The 24,391-nt window shown below is 54.6% G+C and overlaps 1 protein-coding gene across 1 annotated transcript in view; it reads left to right on the forward strand.

The window, feature by feature from the left end:
- Positions 1-8,290, forward strand: part of LOC139241098 (rap guanine nucleotide exchange factor 3-like) — a 30,522-nt gene extending 22,232 nt beyond the window's left edge. Inside the window, exons 9-11 of the mRNA XM_070869787.1 lie at positions 990-1,105; positions 5,245-5,333; positions 8,166-8,290. Coding sequence (XP_070725888.1) covers positions 990-1,105; positions 5,245-5,333; positions 8,166-8,290 — 330 coding nt within the window. The remainder of the gene's footprint in view (positions 1-989; positions 1,106-5,244; positions 5,334-8,165) is intronic.
- Positions 8,291-24,391: the final 16,101 nt, after the last annotated feature.

The following is a 24,391-nucleotide window of genomic DNA, read 5'->3' on the forward strand; positions in this document are numbered from 1 at the left end:
GATTGAGTGAATGTGTGAGTCAGATAGTAAGTGAGTGAGAAAATGAGTCAGATAGTGAGTGAGTCAGATAGTGCGTGAGATAGTGAGTGAGTGAGCTAGTGAGTGTGACAGTGAGTGAGTGTGATAGTGAGTGAGTGAGATAATGAGTAAGTCAGATAGTGAGTGAGTGAGATAGTGAGTGAGTGAGATAGTGAGTGAGTGAGATAGTGAGTGTGATAGGTACTGAGTGTGATAGTGAGTGAATGAGTTGGATTGTGAGTGATTGAGTGAAAGTGCGAGACAGAGCGAGAGAGACAGACAGAGAAGAGAGCGATTGGATTGGTTGTCACCATAACCCAGGCCGGTGATTGGAGCGTGGGCAGGTACAGCAGGAGCGGTGAGGTCGGGGCGAAGGAGCGGCGAGAGATTGTAGAGGGATGTGATGGGGGCCCGGGAGAGGCGAGTGTTCGGGCCCAGGGGCAGCACGGACCAGCCCACACTGTGCGATATGTGCGCGCACTGGGTCCGTGCAGCAGAGCAGGTCTCCAGTCGTCCTGGTTAACCCTTGCCCCTGGACCAAGACCTCGCTCTGTCAAGCCCTGTGTGGTGGCTGGTGTGCAACGGTCACCCCACGTTAAAACAATCCACCCACAGGCATCTTCCACCCTTCAGGATGTAGTTCGGGATCCGGAATATTAGCTCCTTCATTGAAACACTAGTGAGCGTTTCCCTTTTGGTGTGGAATCAAGTCATCCTCGCTGCGTCAGAAGAATATTTATCCCTCGACCGGCATCAGTAAAACAGACGATCTGGATCAGTATCACATCGCTGCGTTTGGGAGCTTGCTGTGCGCTAATTGAGCTGCCGTGTTTCCCACAATACACCAGTGACCACACTCCCAAGGTTCTTCATTGGCATGTCCGGTGATCGTGAAAGGCGCTGTATCAATGCAACGCTTTGTTTTGCCGTGCTCTGTGAGGCTGGTTGACGATGCTGTTCTTCACCCGCAGGATGTGGAAGCGAACACAATCCACCTCAAGGAACATGGAAAAGATGTGTTAGTCCTGGAGAAGAGCTCTCAAGGAGGTGGTGTCAATGGACATGTGTCCTCGCCAGCGAGTTACAGGTCAGGTTCCGACTCTTCACGTTCTCTCCTGCTCCAGTTTCCCCCACAGGCACACTCCAATCCTGAGACAGTACTGCCCGTCCGACAGTGCGGTACTCCCTCAGTACCGCCTCTCCGACAGTGCGGCGCTCCCTCAGTACCGCCCCTCCGACAGTGCGGTACTCCCTCAGTACTGCCCCTCCGACAGTGCGACGCTCCCTCAGTACTGCCCGTCCGACAGTGCGGTACTCCCTCAGTACCGCCTCTCCGACAGTGCGGTGCTCCCTCAGTACTGCACCTCCGACAGTGCGGCACTCCCTCAGTACTGCCCCTCCGACAGTGCGGTACTCCCTCAGTACTGCCCCTCCGACAGTGCGGTACTCCCTCAGTACTGCCCCTCCGACAGTGCGGCGCTCCCTCAGTACCGCCCCTCCGACAGTGCGGCACTCCCTCAGTACCGCCCCTCCGACAGTGCGGTACTCCCTCAGTACTGCCCCTCCGACAGTGCGGCACTCCCTCAGTACTGCCCCTCCGACAGTGCGGCACTCCCTCAGTACTGCCCCTCCGACAGTGCGGCGCTCCCTCAGTACCGCCCCTCCGACAGTGCGGTACTCCCTCAGTACTGCCCCTCCGACAGTGCGGCGCTCCCTCAGTACTGCCCCTCCGACAGTGCGGCGCTCCCTCAGTACTGCCTCTCCTACAGTGCGGCGCTCCCTCAGTACTGCCCCTCCGACAGTGCGGCACTCCCTCAGTACCCCCCCTCCGACAGTGCGGCTCTCCCTCAGTACTGCCCCTCCGACAGTGCGGCTCTCCCTCAGTACCGCCCCTCCGACAGTGCGGGGCTCCCTCAGTACCGCCCCTCCGACAGTGCGGCTCTCCCTCAGTACCGCCCCTCCGACAGTGCGGCACTCCCTCAGTACTGCCCCACCGACAGTGCGGCGCTCCCTCAGTACCGCCCCTCCGACAGTGCGGCCCTCCCTCAGTACTGCCCCTCCGACAGTGCGGTGCTCCCTCAGTACCGCCCCTCCGACAGTGCAGCGCTCCCTCAGTACTGCCCCTCCGACAGTGCGGCACTCCCTCAGTACCGCCCCTCCGACAGTGCGGTGCTCCCTCAGTACCGCCCCTCCGACATTGCGGGGCTCCCTCAGTATCGCCCCTCCGACAGTGCGGCGCTCCCTCAGTACTGGCCCTCTGACAGTGCGGCACTCCCTCAGTACTGCCCCTCCGACAGTGCGGGGCTCCCTCAGTACTGCCCCTCCGACAGTGCGGCGCTCCCTCAGTACTGCCCCTCTGACAGTGCGGGGCTCCCTCAGTACTGCCCCTCCGACAGTGCGGCACTCCCTCAGTACTGCCCCTCCGACAGTGCGGCACTCCCTCAGTACTGCCCCTCCGACAGTGCGGGGCTCCCTCAGTACCGCCCCTCCGACAGTGCGGCACTCCCTCAGTACTGCCCCTCCGACAGTGCGGTGCTCCCTCAGTACTGCCCCTCCGACAGTGCGGTGCTCCCTCAGTACCGCCCCTCCAACAGTGCGGCACTCCCTCAGTACTGCCCCTCCGACAGTGCGGCGCTCCCTCAGTACTGCCCCTCCGATCAGTGCGGCACTCCCTCAGTACTGCCCCTCCGACAGTGCGGTGCTCCCTCAGTACTGCCCCTCCGACAGTGCGGTGCTCCCTCAGTACCGCCCCTCCAACAGTGCGGCGCTCCCTCAGTACCGCCCCTCCAACAGTGCGGCACTCCCTCAGTACTGCCCCTCCGACAGTGCGGCGCTCCCTCAGTACTGCCCCTCCGATCAGTGCGGCACTCCCTCAGTACTGCCCCTCCGACAGTGCGGTGCTCCCTCAGTACTGCCCCTCCGACAGTGCGGCACTCCCTCAGTACTGCCCCTCCGACAGTACGGCGCTCCCTCAATACTGCCCCTCCGACAGTGCGGTGCTCCCTCAGTACTGCACTGGGAGTGTCGGCTTCAATATTTGTGCTCAAATCTCTGGAGTGGGACTGGAACTCACGACCTTCAAGTTATTTGAAGTTAAAAGCCCTGACTCTGCTGTTCCCCATTGTGGATTTTAACCCAACAATGGGCAACAACAACAACCACGTATATTTATATATCGCCTTTAACGTAGTGAGACGTCCCAAGCCGCTTCACAGGAGGGTTATGAGATGAAAATTTGACACCGAGCCACATACGGAGAAATTAGCGCAGGTGACCAAAAGCTGGGTCACAGAGGGAGGTTTTAAGGAGGAGGTAGAGAGGTAGAGAGGTTTAGGGAGGGAGTTCCAGAGCTTGGGGCCCAGGCAACAGAAGGCACGGCCACCGATGGTGGAGCGATTATAATCAGGGATGGTCAGGAGGGCAGAATTAGAGGAGTGCAGACATCTCGGGGGGTTGTGGGGCTGGAGGGGGTTACAGAGATAGGGAGGGGTGTAGGGGCTGGAGGAGGTTACAGAGATAGGGAGGGGTGTAGGGGCTGGAGGTTACAGAGATAGGGAGGGGTGTAGGGGCTGAAGGAGGTTACAGAGATAGGGAGGGGTGTAGGGGCTGGAGGAGGTTACAGAGATAGGGAGGGGTGTAGGGGCTGGAGGAGGTTACAGAGATAGGGAGGGATGCAGGGGCTGGAGGAGGTTACAGAGATAGGGAGGGGGTGAGAGCCATGGAGGGATTTGTAAACAAGGATGGAGAATTTTGAAATCGAGACGTTGCTTAATCGGGAGCCAACGTAGGTCAGTGAGCACAGGGGGTGATGGGTGAGTGGGACTCGGTGTGAGTTAGGACACGGGGTCAGTGAGCACAGGGGGTGATGGGTGAACGGGACTGGGTGTGAGTTAGGACACGGGGTCAGTGAGCACAGTGGGTGATGGGTGAGTGGGACTCGGTGTGAGTTAGGACACGGGGGCAGTGAGCACAGGGGGTGATGGGTGAGTGGGACTGGGTGTGAGTTAGGACACGGGGTCAGTGAGCACAGGGGGTGATGGGTGAGTGGGACTGGGTGTGAGTTAGGACACGGGGCAGTGAGCACAGGGGGTGATGGGTGAGCGGGACTGGGTGTGAGTTAGGACACGGGGCAGTGAGCACAGGGGGTGATGGGTGAGTGGGACTGGGTGTGAGTTAGGACACGGGGTCAGTGAGCACAGGGGGTGATGGGTGAGTGGGACTCGGTGCGAGTTAGGACACGGGGGCAGTGAGCACAGGGGGTGATGGGTGAGTGGGACTCGGTGCGAGTTAGGACACGGGGGCAGCCAAGTTTTGGATCACCTCTAGTTTACGTCGGGTAGAATGTGGGAGGCCGGCCAGGAGTGCGTTGGAATAGTCAAGTCGAGAGGTAACAAAGGCTCGGATGAGGGTGATGAGGGTAGATTTGGGAGAGAGGGGGACAGTAACTGATGAGAGCGGATGGTTAATAATGTCAGCTATCATCATCAGCAGAGACTGTCCCTCGGAATCGAGGAAGACTTGCTTCCACTCTAACAATGAGTCCTTAGGTGGCTGAACAGCCCAATACGGGAACCACAGTCCCTGTCACAGGCGGGACAGACAGTGGTTGAGGGAAGGGGAGGGTGGGACAGATAGACGTTGAGGGAAGGGGAGGGTGGGACTGGTTTGCCACACGCTCCTTCCGCTGCCTGCGCTTGGTTTCTGCACGCTCTCGGCGATGAGACTCGAGGTGCTCAACGCCCTCCCAGATGCACTCCCTCCACTTAGGGCGGACTGGTCTTTGGGCCAGGGACTCCCAGGTGTCGGTGGGGATGTTGCACTTTATCAGGGAGGCTTTGAGGGTGGTCCCTTGTAACGTTTCCTCTGCCCACCTTTGGCTCGTTTGCCCGTGAAGGAGTTCCGAGTAGAGCGCTCGCTTTGGGGAGTCTCGTGTCTGGGGGAACCATGCGGACAATGTGGCCCTGCCCAGCGGAGCTGGTCGAGTGTGGTCAGTGCTTCGATGCTGGGGATGTTGGGCCTGGTCGAGGACGCTAACGTTGGTGCGTCTGTCCTCCCGGGGGATTTGCAGGATCTTGCGGAGACAGCGTTGGTGGTATTTCTCCAGCGACTTGAGGTGTCTGCTGTACAATGTGCAAGGTGTGTTGGAGGGTCAACGGTGCGATCTGAAGGGGCTTTCTCATGCCAGAGCCCAGTGAGATGATTAACCCACGTCTTCTCTCGTGACAGATACACTGTGATGTACGGGACGCCAGAGAAAATTATTGAATATCTTCTGGAGACCATCAGTTTGGACACCATATACAGCGACCGGACAGGTAGGGATTCAGTCGGCAGGCGTCCTGGGGAATAGAATCGTAGCACGGTACAGCACAGGAGGATCCCATTGGGCCCATCGTTGCCCATGCTGTGCCGGCTCTGTGACAGAGCGACCCAATCAGTCCCACTCCCCCCCTGCCCTTTCCCCCCACAGCCCTGTGAATTTTTCCCCTTCCAGTATTTACCCAATCCCCGGTTTGAAAGTCACGATTGAATCTGCTCCCAACGCCCTTCCCAGGCAGCGCGTTCCCGATCACAACAACTCGCGGCGTAAACACATTCTCCCCCATCTGGTTCTGCTGCCGATGATCTGTGCCATGTATGTACATGCTGTTTGTAGCCACCAGGTGGTGTCATTGTGGGAGGCCACTGAGCAACACGCACACAGTGCTGCTCTGGTATAAAAGGCCAGCCATTGTGAGAGTCAGGCACTTTGTGCCGAATGAAGCAGAGCGAAGGTTGTACCTTGCTGAGTTAAACAGTTCTCAGTTTGAACCCTTATTGTCTACGTAACATTTGGTGAGGAGGATGGCACTATTCGGATCAAAGTGCCTGATTCACACAATGGCTGGCCTTTTATACCAGAGCAGCAACATGTGCATGTTGCTCAGTGACCTCCAACAATGGCACCACCTGGTGGCTACAAACAGCATGTACATACGTGACAATCGTCAATCTGTGTCCCTCTGGTTTCCGACGTTCCTGACACTGGGAACGGTTTTTCCCCGATCCACTCGTATCGCAACCTCTTCACCAATAATGAACGCCTCGGTCAAATCTCCTCTCACCCTTCTCTGCTCCAAGGAGAACAACCCCAGCTTCTCCAGTCTCTCCCCACGTCACTGAAGTCCCTCATCCCCCCCAGGACCATTCTGGTCAATCTCCCCCTGTACCCTCTCCCAGGCCCTTCACATCCTCCCTACAGTGTGGTGCCCAGAATTGTACACGCAATACTCCAGCTGTGGCTGAATCAATGTGTTACACAGGTCCATCAGAACCTCCTGGCTTTTGCACTCAATGCCTCTATTTATATGCGTAGGAGGGGTTGAGGGATTTGGGGAGAAGGTGAGTAGATGGGAGTGAGGAGTATGGGGAGAAGGTGGGTTGAGGAGATGGGGAGGTGGGTTGAGGGAGGTGGGTTGTGGGAGTGAGGGAGATGGGGAGAAGGTTTGTTGAGGGAGGTGGGTTGGGGGAGGTGGGTTGAGGGAGGTGGGAGTGAGGGAGATGGGGAGAAGGTTTGTTGAGGGAGATTGGGAGATGGGTTGAGGGAGGTGGGTTGAGAGAGATTGGGAGATGGGTTGGGGGAGGTGGGAGTGAGGGAGATGGGGAGAAGGTTTGTTGAGGGAGGTGGGGAAGTGGGTTGAGGGAGGTGGGTTGAGGGAGGTGGGGGTGAGGGAGATGGGGAGCAGGTTTGTTGAGGGAGATGGGGAGATGGGTTGAGGGAGGTGGGGGTGAGGGAGATGGGGAGAAGGTTTGTTGAGGGAGGTGGGGAGATGGGTTGGGGGAGGTGGGAGTGAGGGAGATGGGGAGAAGGTTTGTTGAGGGAGGTGGGGAGATGGGTTGAGGGAGGTGGGTTGAGGGAGGTGGGGGTGAGGGAGATGGGGAGAAGGTTTGTTGAGGGAGATGGGGAGATGGGTTGGGGGAGGTGGGAGTGAGGGAGATGGGGAGAAGGTTTGTTGAGGGAGATGGGGAGATGGGTTGGGGGAGGTGGGAGTGAGGGAGATGGGGAGAAGGTTTGTTGAGGGAGATGGGTTGAGGGAGGTGGGAGTGAGGGAGATGGGGAGAAGGTTTGTTGAGGGAGATGGGGAGGTGGGTTGAGGGAGGTGGGAGTGAGGGAGATGGGGAGAAGGTTTGTTGAAGGAGATGGGGAGATGGTTGGGGGAGGTGGGAGTGAGGGAGATGGGGAGAAGGTTTGTTGAGGGAGATGGGGAGATGGGTTGAGGGAGGTGGGTTGAGGGAGGTGGGGGTGAGGGAGATGGGGAGAAGGTTTGTTGAGGGAGATGGGGAGATGGGTTGAGGGAGGTGGGGGTGAGGGAGATGGGGAGAAGGTTTGTTGAGGGAGATGGGGAGATGGGTTGGGGGAGGTGGGAGTGAGGGAGATGGGGAGAAGGTTTGTTGAGGGAGATGGGGAGGTGGGGTGAGGGAGATGGGGAGAAGGTTTGTTGAGGGAGATGGGGAGATGGGTTCGGGGAGGTGGGAGTGAGGGAGATAGGGAGAAGGTTTGTTGAGGGAGGTGGGGAGATGGGTTGAGGGAGGTGGGTTGAGGGAGGTGGGGGTGAGGGAGATGAGGAGAAGGTTTGTTGAGGGAGATGGGGAGATGGGTTGGGGGAGGTGGGAGTGAGGGAGATGGGGAGAAGGTTTGTTGAGGGAGATGGGTTGGGGGAGGTGGGAGTGAGGGAGATGGGGAGAAGGTTTGTTGAGGGAGATGGGGAGATGGGAGGTGGGTTGAGGGAGGTGGGGGTGAGGGAGATGGGGAGAAGGTTTGTTGAGGGAGATGGGGAGATGGGTTGGGGGAGGTGGGAGTGAGGGAGATGGGGAGAAGGTTTGTTGAGGGAGATGGGTTCGGGGAGGTGGGAGTGAGGGAGATAGGGAGAAGGTTTGTTGAGGGAGATGGGTTGGGGGAGGTGGGAGTGAGGGAGATGGGGAGAAGGTTTGTTGAGGGAGATGGGGAGGTGGGTTGAGGGAGGTGGGAGTGAGGGAGATGGGGAGAAGGTTTGTTGAGGGAGATGGGGAGGTGGGTTGATGGAGGTGGGGGTGAGGGAGATGGGGAGGGGAGCAGTTCCTCCTGCTGACGGTTTTAATCGAGTTTTCACTCGTGTTTTCGCCTGCAGATAGCTTTTTGGGCGACTTTCTACTCTTGCATTGTGTCTTCATGCCGGGAACCCAACTCTACACCGCGATCTTTAACCAATATCCTTTGGGAAACATGGAAATTCTATCAGAGGGGCAGTACTGAGGGAGCGCCGCACTGTCGGAGGGGCAGTACTGAGGGAGCGCCGCACTGTCGGAGGGGCAGTACTGAGGGAGCGCCGTACTGTCGGAGGGGCAGTACTGAGGGAGCACCGCACTGTCGGAGGGGCAATACTGAGGGAGCCCCGCACTGTTGGAGGGGCAGTACTGAGGGAGCCCCGCACTGTCGGAGGGGCAGTACTGAGGGAGCGCTGCACTGTCGGAGGGGCAGTACTGAGGGAGCGCCGCACTGTCGGAGGGGCAGTACTGAGGGAGCCCTGCACTGTCGGAGGGGCGGTACTGAGGGAGAGCCGCACTGTCGGAGGGGCGGTACTGAGGGAGCACCGCACTGTCGGAGGGGCGGTACTGAGGGAGCACCGCACTGTCGGAGGGGCAGTACTGAGGGAGCGCCGCACTGTCGGAGAGGCAGTACTGAGGGAGTGCCGCACTGTCGGAGAGGCAGTACTGAGGGAGTGCCGCACTGTCGGAGGGGCGGTACTGAGGGAGCGCCGCACTGTCGGAGAGGCAGTACTGAGGGAGCGCCGCACTGTCGGAGGGGCAGTACTGAGGGAGCACCGCACTGTCGGAGGAGCAGTACTGAGGGAGCGCCGCACTGTCGGAGGGGCAGTACTGAGGGAGCGCCGCACTGTCGGAGAGGCGAGACCTTTTATTCCCACACTATCGAGTGCGGAATAATAACCGGCAAGGCGGGGAGAAAGTGGGTGACCCCAGTTTAGATTCCTTGACGGACTCCCACTTACAGAGCGCGGCCCTCGGAGGGACCTGAGGCAGAGTGCGCTGCCTATTCCGTGGGGAGGAAGCAAAAGATCGTGCACCTGGTGACACAGTGGGTCGCGATGCTCGGCAGACATTTGCAGGATGATCCATCAGCCCTGAGCTTCCTGACGGTAAGACAGGACTACAATCGCAACGGGGCCACAGTGAGACACGGGAGCGGGAGAATGGCCATGAGAGATGGCAGAAACTCTGAACAAATATTTTGTGTCAGTCTTTACGGTAGAGGACACTAACAATATTCCGACAGTGGAGAGTCAAGGGGCTATCGAGGGGGGAGGAAATTAACACAATCACAATCTCTAAGGAGGTGGTACTCAGTAAGATAATGGGGCTAAAGGCAGATAAATCCCCTGGACCTGATGGAGTTTACGAGGATGCTAAGAGGCTGCAGGGTGACTTGGACAGGTTAGGTGAGTGGGCAAATGCATGGCAGATGCAGTATAATGTGGATAAATGTGAGGTTATCCACTTTGGGGGCAAAAACAGGAAGGCAGAATATTATCTGAACGGCGACAGATTAGGAAAAGGGGAGGTGCAACGAGACCTGGGTGTCATGGTACATCAGTCATTGAAAGTTGCCATGCAGGTACAGCAGGCGGTGAAAAAAGCAAATGGTATGTTGGCCTTCATAGCGAGAGGATTTGAGTATAGGAGCAGGGAGGTCTTACTGCAGTTGTACAGGGCCTTGGTGAGGCCACACCTGGAATATTGTGTTCAGTTTTGGTCTCCTAATCTGAGGAAGGACATTCTTGCTATTGAGGGAGTGCAGCGAAGGTTCACCAGACTGATTCCCAGGATGGCAGGACTGACATATGAAGAAAGTCTGGATCGACTAGGCTTATATTCACTGGAGTTTAGAAGAATGAGAGGGGATCTCATAGAAACATATAAAATTCTGACGGGACTGGACAGGTTAGATGCGGGAAGAATGTTCCCGATGTTGGGGAAGTCCAGAACCAGGGGTCACAGTCTAAGGATAAGGGGTAAGCCATTTAGGACTGAGATGAGGAGAAACTTCTTCACTCAGAGAATTGTGAACCTGTGGAATTCTCTACCACAGAAAGTTGTTGGGGCCAGTTCGTTGGATATATTCTAAAGGGAGTTAGATGTGGCCCTTACGGCTAAAGGGATCAGGGGGTATGGAGAGAAAGCAGGAATGGGGTACTGAAGTTGCATGATCAGCCATGATCATATTGAATGGTGGTGCAGGCTCGAAGGGCCGAATGGCCTGCTCCTGCACCTATTTTCTATGTTTCTATGTTTCTATGTTGCATCCCAGGGTCTTAAGAGAAGTAGCGGCAGGGATTGTGGATGCATTGGTTGTAATTTGCCATAATTCCCTGGATTCTGGGGAGGTCCCAGCAGATTGGAAAACTGCAAATGTAACTCCCCTATTTAAAACAGGAGGCAGACAAAAAGCAAGAAACTATAGACCAGTTAGCCTAACATCTGTGGTTGGGAAAATGTTGGAGTCCATTATTAAAGAAGCAGTAGCAGGACATTTGGAAAAGCAAAATTAGGTCAGGCAGAGTCAGCATGGACTTAGGAAGGGGAAGTCATGTTTGACAAATTTTCTGGAGTTCTTTGAGGATGTAACAAACAGGGTGGATAAGGGGGAACCAGTGGATGTGGTCTATTTGGATTTCCAGAAGGCATTTGACAAGGTGCCACATAAAAGGTTACTGCACAAGATAAAAGTTCACGGGGTTGGGGGTAATATATTAGCATGGATAGAGGATTGGCTAACTAACAGAAAACAGAGAGTCGGGATAAATGGATAAAGCATCTTTACATATGAACATAAGAAATAGGAGCAGGAGTCGGCCATTCGGCCCCTCGAGCCTGCTCCGCCATTTAATACGATCATGGCTGATCCGATCATGGACTCAGCTCCACTTCCCCGCCCGCTCCCCATAACCCTTCACTCCCTTATCGCTCAAAAATCTGTCTATCTCCCGCCTTAAATATATTCAATGTCCCAGCCTCCACAGCTCTCTGGGGCAGAGAATTCCACAGATTTACAACCCTCTGAGAGAAGAAATTCCTCCTCATCTCAGTTTTAAATGGGCGGCCCCTTATTCTAAGACCATGCCCCCTAGTTCTAGTCTCCCCCATCAGTGGAAACATCCTCTCTGCATCCACCTTGTCAAGCCCCCTCATAATCTTATACGTTTTGATAAGATCACCTCTCATTCTTCTGAATTCCAATGAGTAGAGGCCCAACCTACTCAACCTTTCCTCATAAGTCAACCCCCTCATCTCCGGAATCAACCGAGTGAACCTTCTCTGAACTACCCACACTGTCGGAGGGGCAGAACTGAGGGAGTGCCGCACTGTCGGAGGGGCAGAACTGAGGGAGTGCTGCAGTGTCGGAGGGGCGGTACTGAGGGAGCGCCGCACTGTCGGAGGGGCAGTACTGAGGGAGCGCTGTACTGTTGGAGGGGTGGTACTGAGGGAGCGCCGCACTGTCGGAGGGGCAGTACTGAGGGAGCGCCGCACTGTCGGAGGGGCGGTACTGAGGGAGTGCTGCACTGTCGGAGGGGCAGTACTGAGGGAGCGCCGCACTGTCGGAGGGGCGGTACTGAGGGAGCGCCGCACTGTCGGAGGGGCAGTACTGAGGGAGCGCTGTACTGTTGGTGGGGTGGTACCGAGGGAGCGCCGCACTGTCGGAGGGGCAGTACTGAGGGAGCGCCGCACTGTCGGAGGGGCAGTACTGAGGGAGCGCCGCACTGTCGGAGGGGCAGTACTGAGGGAGCGCCACACTGTCGGAGTTGCCGTCTTTTGGATGAGATGTTAAACCGAGGCCCCGTCTGCCCTCTCAGGTGGATGTAAAAGATCCCGGGGCCACTATTTGGAAGAAGAGCAGGGGGAGTTCTCCCCGGTGTCCTGGGGCCAATATTTATCCCTCGACCAACATTACTAAAACAGATGATGTGGGTCATTATCACATCGCTGTGTGTGGGGGCTTGCTGTGCGCAAATTGGCGTTTCCCACATTACAACAGTGACTACACTCCAAAAAGTACTTCATTGGCGATAAAGCGCTTTGGGACGTTCGGTGGTCGTGAAAGGCGATACATAAATAGAAGTTCTGTTTGTCTTTGTTGCTACAAGGAGTTCGAAGATATGGTTGCAAAGGACACCAGACTGAGCGATGCTTTGAAGGAAGAGGTTACAGAACGGAAGAAGAGCAGAAAGTAAGTGAAGATGAATGTTGGCCTTTATTGCAAAGGGGATGGAGTATAAAAGCAGGGAAGCCTTGCTACAGTTATACAGGGTATTGGTGAGGCCACACCTGGAGTACTGCGTGCAGTTTTGGTTTCCGTATTTACGAAAGGACATACTTGCTTTTGAGGCAGTTCAGAGAAGGTTCACTCGGTTGATTCCGGGGATGAGGGGGTTGACTTATGAGGAAAGGTTGAGGAGGTTGGGCCTCTACTCATTGGAATTCAGAAGAATGAGAGGTGATCTTATGGAAACGTATCAGATTATGAGGGGGCTCGACAAGGTGGATGCAGAGAGGATGTTCCCACTGATGGAGGAGACTAGAACTAGGGGGCATGGTCTTAGAATAAGGGGCCGCCCATTTAAAACTGAGATGAGGAGGAATTTCTTCTCTCAGAGGGTTGTAAATCTGTGGAATTCTCTGCCCCAGAGAGCTGTGGAGGCTGGGACATTGAATATATTTAAGGTGGAGATAGACAGATTTTTGAGCGATAAGGGAGTGAAGGGTTATGGGGAGCGGGCGGGGAAGTGGAGCTGAGTCCATGATCGGATCAGCCATGGTCGTATTAAATGGCGGAGCAGGCTCGAGGGGCCGAATGGCCGACTCCTGCTCCTAATTCTGATGTTTTTATATTGTGAAATGTACCTGTGAAGCCGGCAAATTAAGATGTTCTTCTTGGAAGCTGAGAAAGCGAAGAGGAGATTTGACAGAGTTGCTCAAAATCACATAGGGTTTTCATGGAGTCGATCAAGAAAAAGCGTTTCCAATGCTGGCCTGAGGTTTAGGGAGGGAGTTCCAGAGCTTGGGCCCCAGGCAACAGAAGGCACGGCCACCGATATTGGAGCGATTATAATCAGGGATGGTCAGGAGGGCAGAATTAGAGGAGTGCAGACATCTCGGGGGGGGGGGGGGGGGGTTGTGGGGCTGGTGGAGGTTACAGAGATAGGGAGGTGTGCAGGGGCTGAAGGTGGTTACATAGAAACATAGAAACATAGAAAATAGGTGCAGGAGCAGGCCATTCAGCCCTTCTAGCCTGCACCGCCATTCAATGAGTTCATGGCTGAACATGAAACTTCAGTACCCCATTCCTGCTTTCACGCCATAACCCTTGATCCCCCGAGTAGTAAGGACTACATCTAACTCCTTTTTGAATATATTTAGTGAATTGGTCTCAACAACTTTCTGTGGTAGAGAATTCCACAGGTTCACCACTCTCTGGGTGAAGAAGTTTCTCCTTATCTCGGTCCTAAATGGCTTCCCCCTTATCCTTAGACTGTGACCCCTGGTTCTGGACTTCCCCAACATTGGGAACATTCTTCCTGCATCCAACCTGTCCAAACCCGTCAGAATTTTAAACGTTTCTATGAGGTCCCCTCTCACTCTTCTGAACTCCAGTGAATACAAGCCCAGTTGATCCAGTCTTTCTTGATAGGTCAGTCCCACCATCCCGGGAATCAGTCTGGTGAATCTTCGCTGCACTCCCTCAATAGCAAGAATGTCCTTCCTCAAGTTAGGAGACCAAAACTGTACACAATACTCCAGGTGTGGCCTCACCAAGGCCCTGTACAACTGTAGCAACACCTCCCTGCCCCTGTACTCAAATCCCCTCGCTATGAAGGCCAACATGCCATTTGCTTTCTTAACCGCCTGCTGTACCTGCATGCCAACCTTCAATGACTGATGTACCATGACACCCAGGTCTCGTTGCACCTTCCCTTTTCCTAATCTGTCACCATTCAGATAATAGTCTGTCTCTTTGTTTTTACCACCAAAGTGGATAACCTCACATTTATCCACATTATACTTCATCTGCCACGCATTTGCCCACTCACCTAACCTATCCAAGTCACTCTGTAGCCTCATAGCATCCTCCTCGCAGCTCACACTGCCACCCAACTTAGTGTCATCCGCAAATTTGGAGATACTACATTTAATCCCCTCGTCTAAATCATTAATGTACAATGTAAACAGCTGGGGCCCCAGCACAAAACCCTGCGGTACCCCACTAGTCACTGCCTGCCATTCCGAAAAGTACCCATTTACTCCTACTCTTTGCTTCCTGTCTGACAACCAGTTCTCAATCCACGTCAGCACACTACCCCCAATCCCATGTGCTTTAACTTTGCACATTAATCTCCTGTGTGGGACCTTGTCGAAAGCCTTCTGAAAGTCCAAATATACCACATCAACTGGTACTCCTTTGTCCACTTTATTGGAAACATCCTCAAAAAATTCCAGAAGATTTGTCAAGCATGATCTCCCTTTCACAAATCCATGCTGACTTGGACCTATCATGTCACCATTTTCCAAATGCGCTGCTATGACATCCTTAATAATTGATTCCATCATTTTACCCACTACTGAGGTCAGGCTGACCGGTCTATAATTCCCTGCTTTCTCTCTCCCTCCTTTTTTAAAAAGTGGGGTTACATTGGCTACCCTCCACTCGATAGGAACTGATCCAGAGTCAATGGAATGTTGGAAAATGACTGTCAATGCATCCGCTAGTTCCAAGGCCACCTCCTTAAGTACTCTGGGATGCAGTCCATCAGGCCCTGGGGATTTATCGGCCTTCAATCCCATCAATTTCCCCAACACAATTTCCCGACTAATAAAGATTTCCCTCAGTTCCTCCTCCTTAATAGACCCTCTGACCACTTTTATATCCGGAAGGTTGTTTGTGTCCTCCTTAGTGAATACTGAACCAAAGTTCTTGTTCAATTGGTCTGCCATTTCTTTGTTCCCCGTTATGACTTCCCCTGATTCTGACTGCAGGGGACCTACGTTTGTCTTTACTAACCTTTTTCTCTTTACATATCTATAGAAACTTTTGCAATCAGTCTTAATGTTCCCTGCAAGCTTCTTCTCGTACTCCATTTTCCCTGCCCTAATCAAACCCTTTGTCCTCCTCTGCTGAGTTCTAAATTTCTCCCAGTCCCCAGGTTCGCTGCTATTTCTGGCCAATTTGTATGCCATTTCCTTGGCTTTAATACTATCCCTGATTTCCCTAGATAGCCACGGTTGAGCCACCTTCCCTTTTTTATTTTTACGCCAGACAGGAATGTACAATTGTTGTAATTCATCCATGCGGTCTCTAAATGTCTGCCATTGCCCATCCACAGTCAACCCCTTAAGTATCATTAGCCAATCTATCTTAGCCAATTCATGCCTCATACCTTCAAAGTTACCCTTCTTTAAGTTCTGGACCATGGTCTCTGAATTAACTGTTTCATTTTCCATCCTAATGCAGAATTCCACCATATTATGGTCACTCTTCCCCAAGGGGCCTCGCACAATGAGATTGCTAATTAATCCTCTCTCATTACACAACACCCAGTCTAAGATGGCCTCCCCCCTAGTTGGTTCCTCGACATATTGGTCTAGAAAACCATCCCTTATGCATTCCAGGAAATCCTCCTCCACCGTATTGCTTCCAGTTTGGCTAGCCCAATCTATGTGCATATTAAAGTCACCCATTATAACTGCTGCACCTTTATTGCATGCACTCTTAATTTCCTGTTTGATGCCCTCCCCAACATCACTACTACTGTTTGGAGGTCTGTACACAACTCCCACTAATGTTTTTTGCCCTTTGGTGTTCTGTAGCTCTACCCATATAGATTCCACATCATCCAAGCTAATGTCTTTCCTAACTATTGCATTAATCTCCTCTTTAACCAGCAATGCTACCCCACCTCCTTTTCCTTTTATTCTATCCTTCCTGAATGTTGAATACCCCTGGATGTTGAGTTCCCAGCCCTGATCATCCTGGAGCCACGTCTCCGTAATCCCAATCACATCATATTTGTTAACATCTATTTGCACAGTTAATTCATCCACCTTATTGCGGATACTCCTTGCATTAAGACACAAAGCCTTCAGGCTTGCTTTTTTAACACCCTTTGTCCTTCTAGAATTTTGCTGTACAATGGCCCTTTTTGTTCTTTGCCTTGGGTTTCTCTGCCCTCCACTTTTCCTCATCTCCTTTCTGTCTTTTGCTTTTGCCTCATTTTTGTCTCCCTCTGTCTCCCTGCATAGGTTCCCATCCCCCTGCCATATTAGTTTAATTCCTCCCCAACAGCACTAGCAAACACTCCCCCTAGGACATTGGTTCCGGTCCTGCCCAGGTGCAGACCGTCCGGTTTGTACTGGTCCCACCTCCCCCAGAACCGGTTCCAATGCCCCAAGAATTTGAATCCCTCCCTGCTGCACCACTGCTCAAGCCACGTATTCATCTGCGCTATCCTGCGATTCCTACTCTGACTAGCACGTGGCACTGGTAGCAATCCCGAGATTACTACTTTTGAGGTCCTACTTTTTAACTTAGCTCCTAGCTCCTTAAATTCTTTTCGTAGGACCTCATCCCTTTTTTTACCTATGTCGTTGGTACTAATGTGCACCACGACAACTGGCTGTTCTCCCTCCCATTTCAGAATGTCCTGCACCCGCTCCGAGACATCCTTGACCCTTGCACCAGGGAGGCAACATACCATCCTGGAGTCTCGGTTGCGTCCGCAGAAACACCTATCTATTCCCCTCACTATCGAATCCCCTATCACTATCGCGCTCCCACTCTTTTTCCTGCCCTCCTTTGCAGCAGAGCCACCTACGGTGCCATGAACTTGGCTGCTGCTGCCCTCCCCTGATAAGCCATCCCCCTCAACAGTACCCAAAGCAGTGTATCTGTTTTGCAGGGGGATGACCACAGGGGACCCCTGCACTATCTTTCTTGCACTGCTCTTCCTGCTGGTCTTCCATTCCCTATCTGGCTGTGGACCCTTCTCCTGCGGTAAGACCAACTCGCTGCACGTGATACTCACGTCATTCTCAGCATCGTGGATGCTCCAGAGTGAATCCACCCTCAGCTCCAATTCCGCAACGCGGACCGTCAAGAGCTCGAGGCGGATACACTTCTCACACACGTAGCGTCCAGGGACACCGGAAGTGTCCCCGAGTTCCCACATGGTACAGGAGGAGCATATCACGTGACCGAGCTCTCCTGCCATGTCTTAACCTTAGATACCCTTAAATTGGTAATAACAATGTTACAGTTCACTTACTGATATAAAAAAGAAAAGAAAAGCTACTCACCAATCACCAGCCTATCACTTACCACATTGGCTGTGACGTCACTTTTTGATTACTTTCTACTTCTACTTTGCTTTCTCTCCCGCTGTAGCTGCACTGGTACGCTGGCTCTCGATCTCCCGCTGGGCCTTTTATAGGCCGCTCCGACACTGCTCCCGCCTCTCACCCACTGCCGCTGGCTCTCGATCTCCCGCTGGGCCTTTTATAGGCCGCTCCCCTCTCACCCACTGCCGCTGGCTCTCGATCTCCCGCTGGGCCTTTTATAGGCTGCTCCGACACTGCTCCCGCCTCTCACCCACTGCCGCTGGCTCTCGATCTCCCGCTGGGCCTTTTATAGGTCGCTCCCCTCTCACCAACTGCTGCTGGCGCTCGATCTCCCGCTGGGCCTTTTATAGGACGCTCCCCTCTCACCAACTGCCGCTGGCTCTCGATCTCCCGCTGGGCCTTTGATAGGCTGCTCCCACCTCTCACCCACTGCTGCTGGCTCTCGATCTCCCGCTGGGCCTTTTATACGCTGCTCCCCTCTCACCCACTGCCGCTGGCTCTCGATCTCCCGCTGGGCCTTTTATAGGCTGCTCCCCTCTCACCAACTGCCGCTGGCTCTCGATCTCCCGCTGGGCCTTTTATAGGCTGCTCCCGCGTCTCACCCACTGCCGCTGGCTCTCGATCTCCCGCTGGGCCTTTTATAGGTCGCTCCCCTCTCACCAACTGCTGCTGGCTCTCGATCTCCCGCTGGGCCTTTTATAGGTCGCTCCCCTCTCACCCACTGCCGCTGGCTCTCGATCTCCCGCTGGGCCTTTTATAGGTCGCTCCCCTCTCACCCACTGCCGCTGGCTCTCGATCTCCCGCTGGGCCTTTTATAGGTCGCTCCCCTCTCACCAACTTACAGAGATAGGGAGGGGTGTAGGGGCTGGAGGAGGTTATACAGATAGGGAGGGGTGTATGGGCTGGAGGAGGTTACAGAGATAGGGAGGGGTGTAGGGGCTGGAGGAGGTGACAGAGATAGAGAGGGGTGCAGGGGGCTGGAGGAGGTTACAGAGATAAGGAGGGGTGTAGGAGCTGGAGGAGGTTACAGAGATAGCGAGGGGTGTAGGGGCTGGAGGAGGTTACAGAGATAGGGAGGGGTGTAGGGGCTGGAGGAGGTGACAGAGATAGAGAGGGGTGCAGGGGGCTGGAGGAGGTTATACAGATAGGGAGGGGTGTAGGGGCTGGAGGAAGTTATACAGATAGGGAGGGGTGTAGGGGCTGGAGGAGGTTATACAGATAGGGAGGGGTGTAGGGGCTGGAGGAGGTGACAGAGATAGAGAGGGGTGCAGGGGGCTGGAGGAGGTTACAGAGATAAGGAGAGGTGTAGGAGCTGGAGGAGGTTACAGAGATAGCGAGGGGTGTAGGGGCTGGAGGAGGTTACAGAGATAAGGAGGGGTGTAGGGGCTGGAGGAAGTTACAGAGATAGGGAGGGGTGCAGGGGCTGGAGGAGATTACAGAAACTGGGAGAGGGGAGGAGGCCATGGAGGGATTTGAAGAGGAGGATGAGAATTTTGAAATCGAGGCGTTGCTTAACCGGGCGCCAATGTAGATCAGCGAGCACAGGGGGTGATGGGTGAGTGGGACTCGGTGCGAGTTAGGACACGGTTCAGCGAGCACAGGGGGTGATGGGTGAGTGGGACTCGGTACGAGTTAGGACACGGGGCACAGGGGGTGATGGGTGAGCGGGACTCGATGCGAGTTAGGACACGGGGTCAGTGAGCACAGGGGGTGATGGGTGAGTAGGACTGGGTGTGAGTTAGGACACGGGTCAGCGAGCACAGGGGGTGATGGGTGAGTGGGACTGGGTGTGAGTTAGGACACGGGGTCAGTGAGCACAGGGGGTGATGGGTGAGTGGGACTGGGTGTGAGTTAGGACACGGGTCAGCGAGCACAGGGGGTGATGGGTGAGTGGGACTGGGTATGAGTTAGGACACGGGGTCAGTGAGCACAGGGGGTGATGGGTGAGTGGGACTCGGTGCGAGTTAGGACACGGGGTCAGTGAGCACAGTGGGTGATGGGTGAGTGGGACTTGGTGCGAGTTAGGACATGGGGCAGTGAGCACAGGGGGTGATGGGTGAGTGGGACTGGGTGCGAGTTAGGACACGGGGGCAGTGAGCACAGGGGGTGATGGGTGAGCGGGACTCGGTGCGAGTTAGGACACGGGGTCAGTGAGCACAGGGGATGATGGGTGAGCGGGACTCGGTGTGAGTTAGGACACGGGGACAGTGAGCACAGGGGGTGATGGGTGAGTGGGACTCAGTGTGAGTTAGGACACGGGGCAGCGAGCACAGGGGGTGATGGGTGAGCGGGACTTGGTGCGAGTTAGGACACAGGGACAGTGAGCACAGGGGGTGATGGGTGAGCGGGACTCGGTGTGAGTTAGGACACGGGTCAGCGAGCACAGGGGGTGATGGGTGAGTGGGACTCGGTGCGAGTTAGGACACGGGGTCAGTGAGTACAGGGGGTGATGGGTGAGTGGGACTCGGTGCGAGTTAGGACACGGGGTCAGTGAGCACAGGGGGTGATGGGTGAGCGGGACTCGGTGTAAGTTAGGACACGGGTCAGCGAGCACAGGGGGTGATGGGTGAGTGGGACTCGGTGCGAGTTAGGACACGGGGTCAGTGAGCACAGGGGGTGATGGGTGAGCGGGACTCGGTGTGAGTTAGGACACGGGGAAAGTGAGCACAGGGGGTGATGGGTGAGTGGGACTCGGTGCGAGTTAGGACACGGGGTCAGTGAGCACAGGGGGTGATGGGTGAGCGGGACTCGGTGCGAGTTAGGACATGGGGTCAGTGAGCACAGGGGTTGATGGGTGAGTGGGACTCGGTGCGAGTTAGGACATGGGGTCAGCGAGCACAGGGGGTGATGGGTGAGTGGGACTCGGTGCGAGGTAGGACACGGGGTCAGTGAGCACAGGGGGTGATGGGTGAGCGGGACTCGGTGCGAGTTAGGACATGGGGTCAGTGAGCACAGGGGTTGATGGGTGAGTGGGACTCGGTGCGAGTTAGGACATGGGGTCAGTGAGCACAGGGTGTGATGGGTGAGTGGGACTCGGTGCGAGTTAGGACACGGGGTCAGTGAGCACAGGGGGTGATGGGTGAGCGGGACTCGGTGCGAGTTAGGACATGGGGTCAGTGAGCACAGGGGTTGATGGGTGAGTGGGACTCGGTGCGAGTTAGGACATGGGGTCAGCGAGCACAGGGGGTGATGGGTGAGTGGGACTCGGTGCGAGTTAGGACACGGGGTCAGTGAGCACAGGGGGTGATGGGTGAGCGGGACTCGGTGCGAGTTAGGACATGGGGTCAGTGAGCACAGGGGTTGATGGGTGAGTGGGACTCGGTGCGAGTTAGGACACGGGGGCAGTGAGCACCGGGGGTGATGGGTGAGCGGGACTGGGTGTGAGTTAGGACACGGGGACAGCCGCGTTTTGGATCACCTCGAGTTTACGTCGGGTAGAATGTGGGAGGCCGGCCAGGAGTGCGTTGGAATAGTCAAGTCTGGAGGTAACGGGGGATAAGGGCTTCAGCAGCGGATGAGCTGAGGCAGGGGGCGGAGACGGGCGATGTTACGGAGGGTGGAAGTAGACGGGTTTAGTTATGCTGCGGGATATGTGGCCAGAAGATCATTTCGTTGAAAACCAGACCTCATGAGAATAAACCTGTTTCGTTTGATTCTCAGTTCGACGGAGAACGTTTCGAACTCAACCCCACAAGTGAAGGTTAGTGTGATTTCTGTATCTAACCCCGTGCTGTACCTGCCCTGGGAGTGTTTGATGGGGCAGTGTAGAGGGAGCTTTACTCTGTATCTAACCCCCTGTACCTGCCCTGGGAGTGTTTGATGGGACAGTGTAGAGGGAGCTTTACTCTGTATCTAACCCCCTGTACCTGCCCTGGGAGTGTTTGATGGGACAGTGTAGAGGGAGCTTTACTCTGTATCTAACCCCCTGTACCTGCCCTGGGAGTGTTTGATGGGACAGTGTAGAGGGAGCTTTACTCTGTATCTAACCTCGTGCTGTACCTGCCCTGGGAGTGTTTGATGGGACAGTGTAGAGGGAGCTTTACTCTGTATCTAACCTCGTGCTGTACCTGCCCTGGGAGTGTTTGATGGGACAGTGTAGAGGGAGCTTTACTCTGTATCTAAACCCCTGTACCTGCCCTGGGAGTGTTTGATGGGACAGTGTAGAGGGAGCTTTATTCTGTATCTAACCCCGTGCTGTACCTGCCCTGGGAGTGTTTTATGGGACAGTGTAGAGGGAGCTTTACTCTGTATCTACTCCCCTGTACCTGCCCTGGAAGTGTTTGATGGGACAGTGTAGAGGGAGCTTTACTCTGTATCTAACCCCCTGTACCTGCCCTGGGAGTGTTTGATGGGACAGTGTAGCGGGAGCTTTACTCTGTATCTAACCCCCTGTACCTGCCCTGGGAGTGTTTGATGGGACAGTGTAGAGGGAGCTTTACTCTGTATCAAACCCCCTGTACCTGCCCTGGGAGTGTTTGATGGGACAGTGTAGAGGGAGCTTTACTCTGTATCTAACCCCCTGTACCTGCCCTGGGAGTGTTTGATGGGACAGTGTAGAGGGAGCTTTACTCTGTATCAAACCCCCTGTACCTGCCCTGGGAGTGTTTGATGGGACAGTGTAGAGGGAGCTTTACTCTGTATCTAACCCCGTGCTGTACCTGCCCTGGGATTGTTTGATGGGACAGTGTCGAGGGAGCTTTACTCTGTATCTAACCCCCTGTACCTGCCCTGGGAGTGATTGATGGGACAGTGTAGAGGGAGCTTTACTCTGTATCTAACCCCCTGTATCTGCCCTGGGAGTGTTTGATGGGACAGTATAGAGGGAGCTTTACTCTGTATCTAACCCCCTGTACCTGCCCTGGGAGTGTTTGATGGGACAGTGTAGAGGGAGCTTTACTCTGTATCTAACCCCGTGCTGTACCTGCATTGGGAGTCTTTGATGGGACAGTGTAGAGGGAGCTTTACTCTGTATCTAACCCCGTGCTGTACCTGCCCTGGGAGTGTTTGATGGGACAGTGTAGAGGGAGCTTTACTCTGTATCTAACCCCCTGTACCTGCCCTGGGAGTATTTGATGGGGACAGTGTAGAGGGAGCTTTACTCTGTATCTCACCCCCTGTACCTGCCCTGGGAGTGTTTGATGGGGACAGTGTAGAGGCAGCTTTACTCTATCTAACCCCCTGTACCTGCCCTGGGAATGTTTGATGGGACAGTGCAGAGGGAGCTTTACTCTGTATCTAACCCCGTGCTGTACCAGCCCTGGGAGTGTTTGATGGGACAGTGTAGAGGGAGCTTTACTCTGTATCTAACCCCCTGTACCTGCCCTGGGAGTGTTTGATGGGACAGTGTAGAGGGAGCTTTACTCTGTATCTAACCCCCTGTACCTGCCCTGGGAGTGTTTGATGGGACAGTGTAGAGGGAACTTTACTCTGTATCTAACCCCCTGTACCTGCCCTGGGAGTTTTTGATGGGACAGTGTTGAGGGAGCTTTACTCTGTATCTAACCTCGTGCTGTACCTGCCCTGGGAGTGTTTGATGGGACAGTGTAGAGGGAGCTTTACTCTGTATCTCACCCCCTGTACCTGCCCTGGGAGTGTTTGATGGGACAGTGTAGAGGGAGCTTTACTCTGTAGCTAACCCCGTGCTGTACCTGCCCTGGGAGCGTTTGATGGGACAGTGTAGAGGGAGCTTTACTCTGTATCTAACCCCCTGTACCTGCCCTGGGAGTGTTTGATGGGACAGTGTAGAGGGAGCTTTACTCTGTATCTAACCCCCTGTACCTGCCCTGGGAGTGTTTGATGGGACAGTGTAGAGGGAGCTTTACTCTGTATCTAACCCCCTGTATCTGCCCTGGGAGTGTTTGATGGGACAGTATAGAGGGAGCTTTACTCTGTATCTAACCCTCTGTACCTGCCCTGGGAGTGTTTGATGGGACAGTGCAGAGGGAGCTTTACTCTGTATCTAACCCCGTGCTGTACCTGCATTGGGAGTCTTTGATGGGACAGTGTAGAGGGAGCTGTCCTCTGCATCTAACCCCGTGCTGTACCTGCCCTGGGAGTGTCTGATGGGACAGTGTAGAGGGAGATTTACTCTGTATCTCACCCCCTGTACCTGCCCTGGGAGTGTTTGATGTGGACAGTGTAGAGGGAGCTTTACTCTGTATCTAACCCCCTGTACCTGCCCTGGGAGTGTTTGATGGGACAGTGCAGAGGGAGCTTTAATCTGTATCTAACCCCCTGTACCTGCCCTGGGAGTGTTTGATGGGACAGTGTAGAGGGAACTTTACTCTGTATCTAACCCCCTGTACCTGCCCTGGGAGTGTTTGATGGGACAGTGTAGAGGGAGCTTTACTCTGTACCTAACCTCGTGCTGTACCTGCCCTGGGAGTGTTTGATGGGACAGTGTAGAGGGAGCTTTACTCTTTATCTAACCCCCTGTACCTGCCCTGGGAGTGTTTGATGGCACAGTGTAGAGGGAGCTTTACTCTGTATCTAACCCCCTGTACCTGCCCTGGGAGTGTTTGATGGGGACAGTGTAGAGGGAGCTTTACTCTGTATCTCACCCCCTGTACCTGCTCTGGGAGTGTTTGATGGGGACAGTGTAGAGGGAGCTTTACTCTATCTAACCCCCTGTACCTGCCCTGGGAATGTTTGATGGGACAGTGCAGAGGGAGCTTTACTCTGTATCTAACCCCGTGCTGTACCTGCCCTGGGAGTGTTTTATGGGACACTGTAGAGGGAGCTTTACTCTGTATCTACCCCCCTGTACCTGCCCTGGGAGTGTTTGATGGGACGGTGTAGAGGGAGCTTTACTCTGTATCAAACCCCCTGTACCTGCCCTGGGAGTGTTTGATGGGACAGTGTAGAGGGAGCTTTACTCTGTATCTAACCCCCTGTACCTGCCCTGGGAGTGTTTAATGGGACAGTGTAGAGGGAGCTTTACTCTGTATCTAAC

This window comes from Pristiophorus japonicus, chromosome Y, assembly GCF_044704955.1.
Source record: "Pristiophorus japonicus isolate sPriJap1 chromosome Y, sPriJap1.hap1, whole genome shotgun sequence".
Lineage (NCBI taxonomy): Eukaryota > Metazoa > Chordata > Chondrichthyes > Pristiophoridae > Pristiophorus > Pristiophorus japonicus.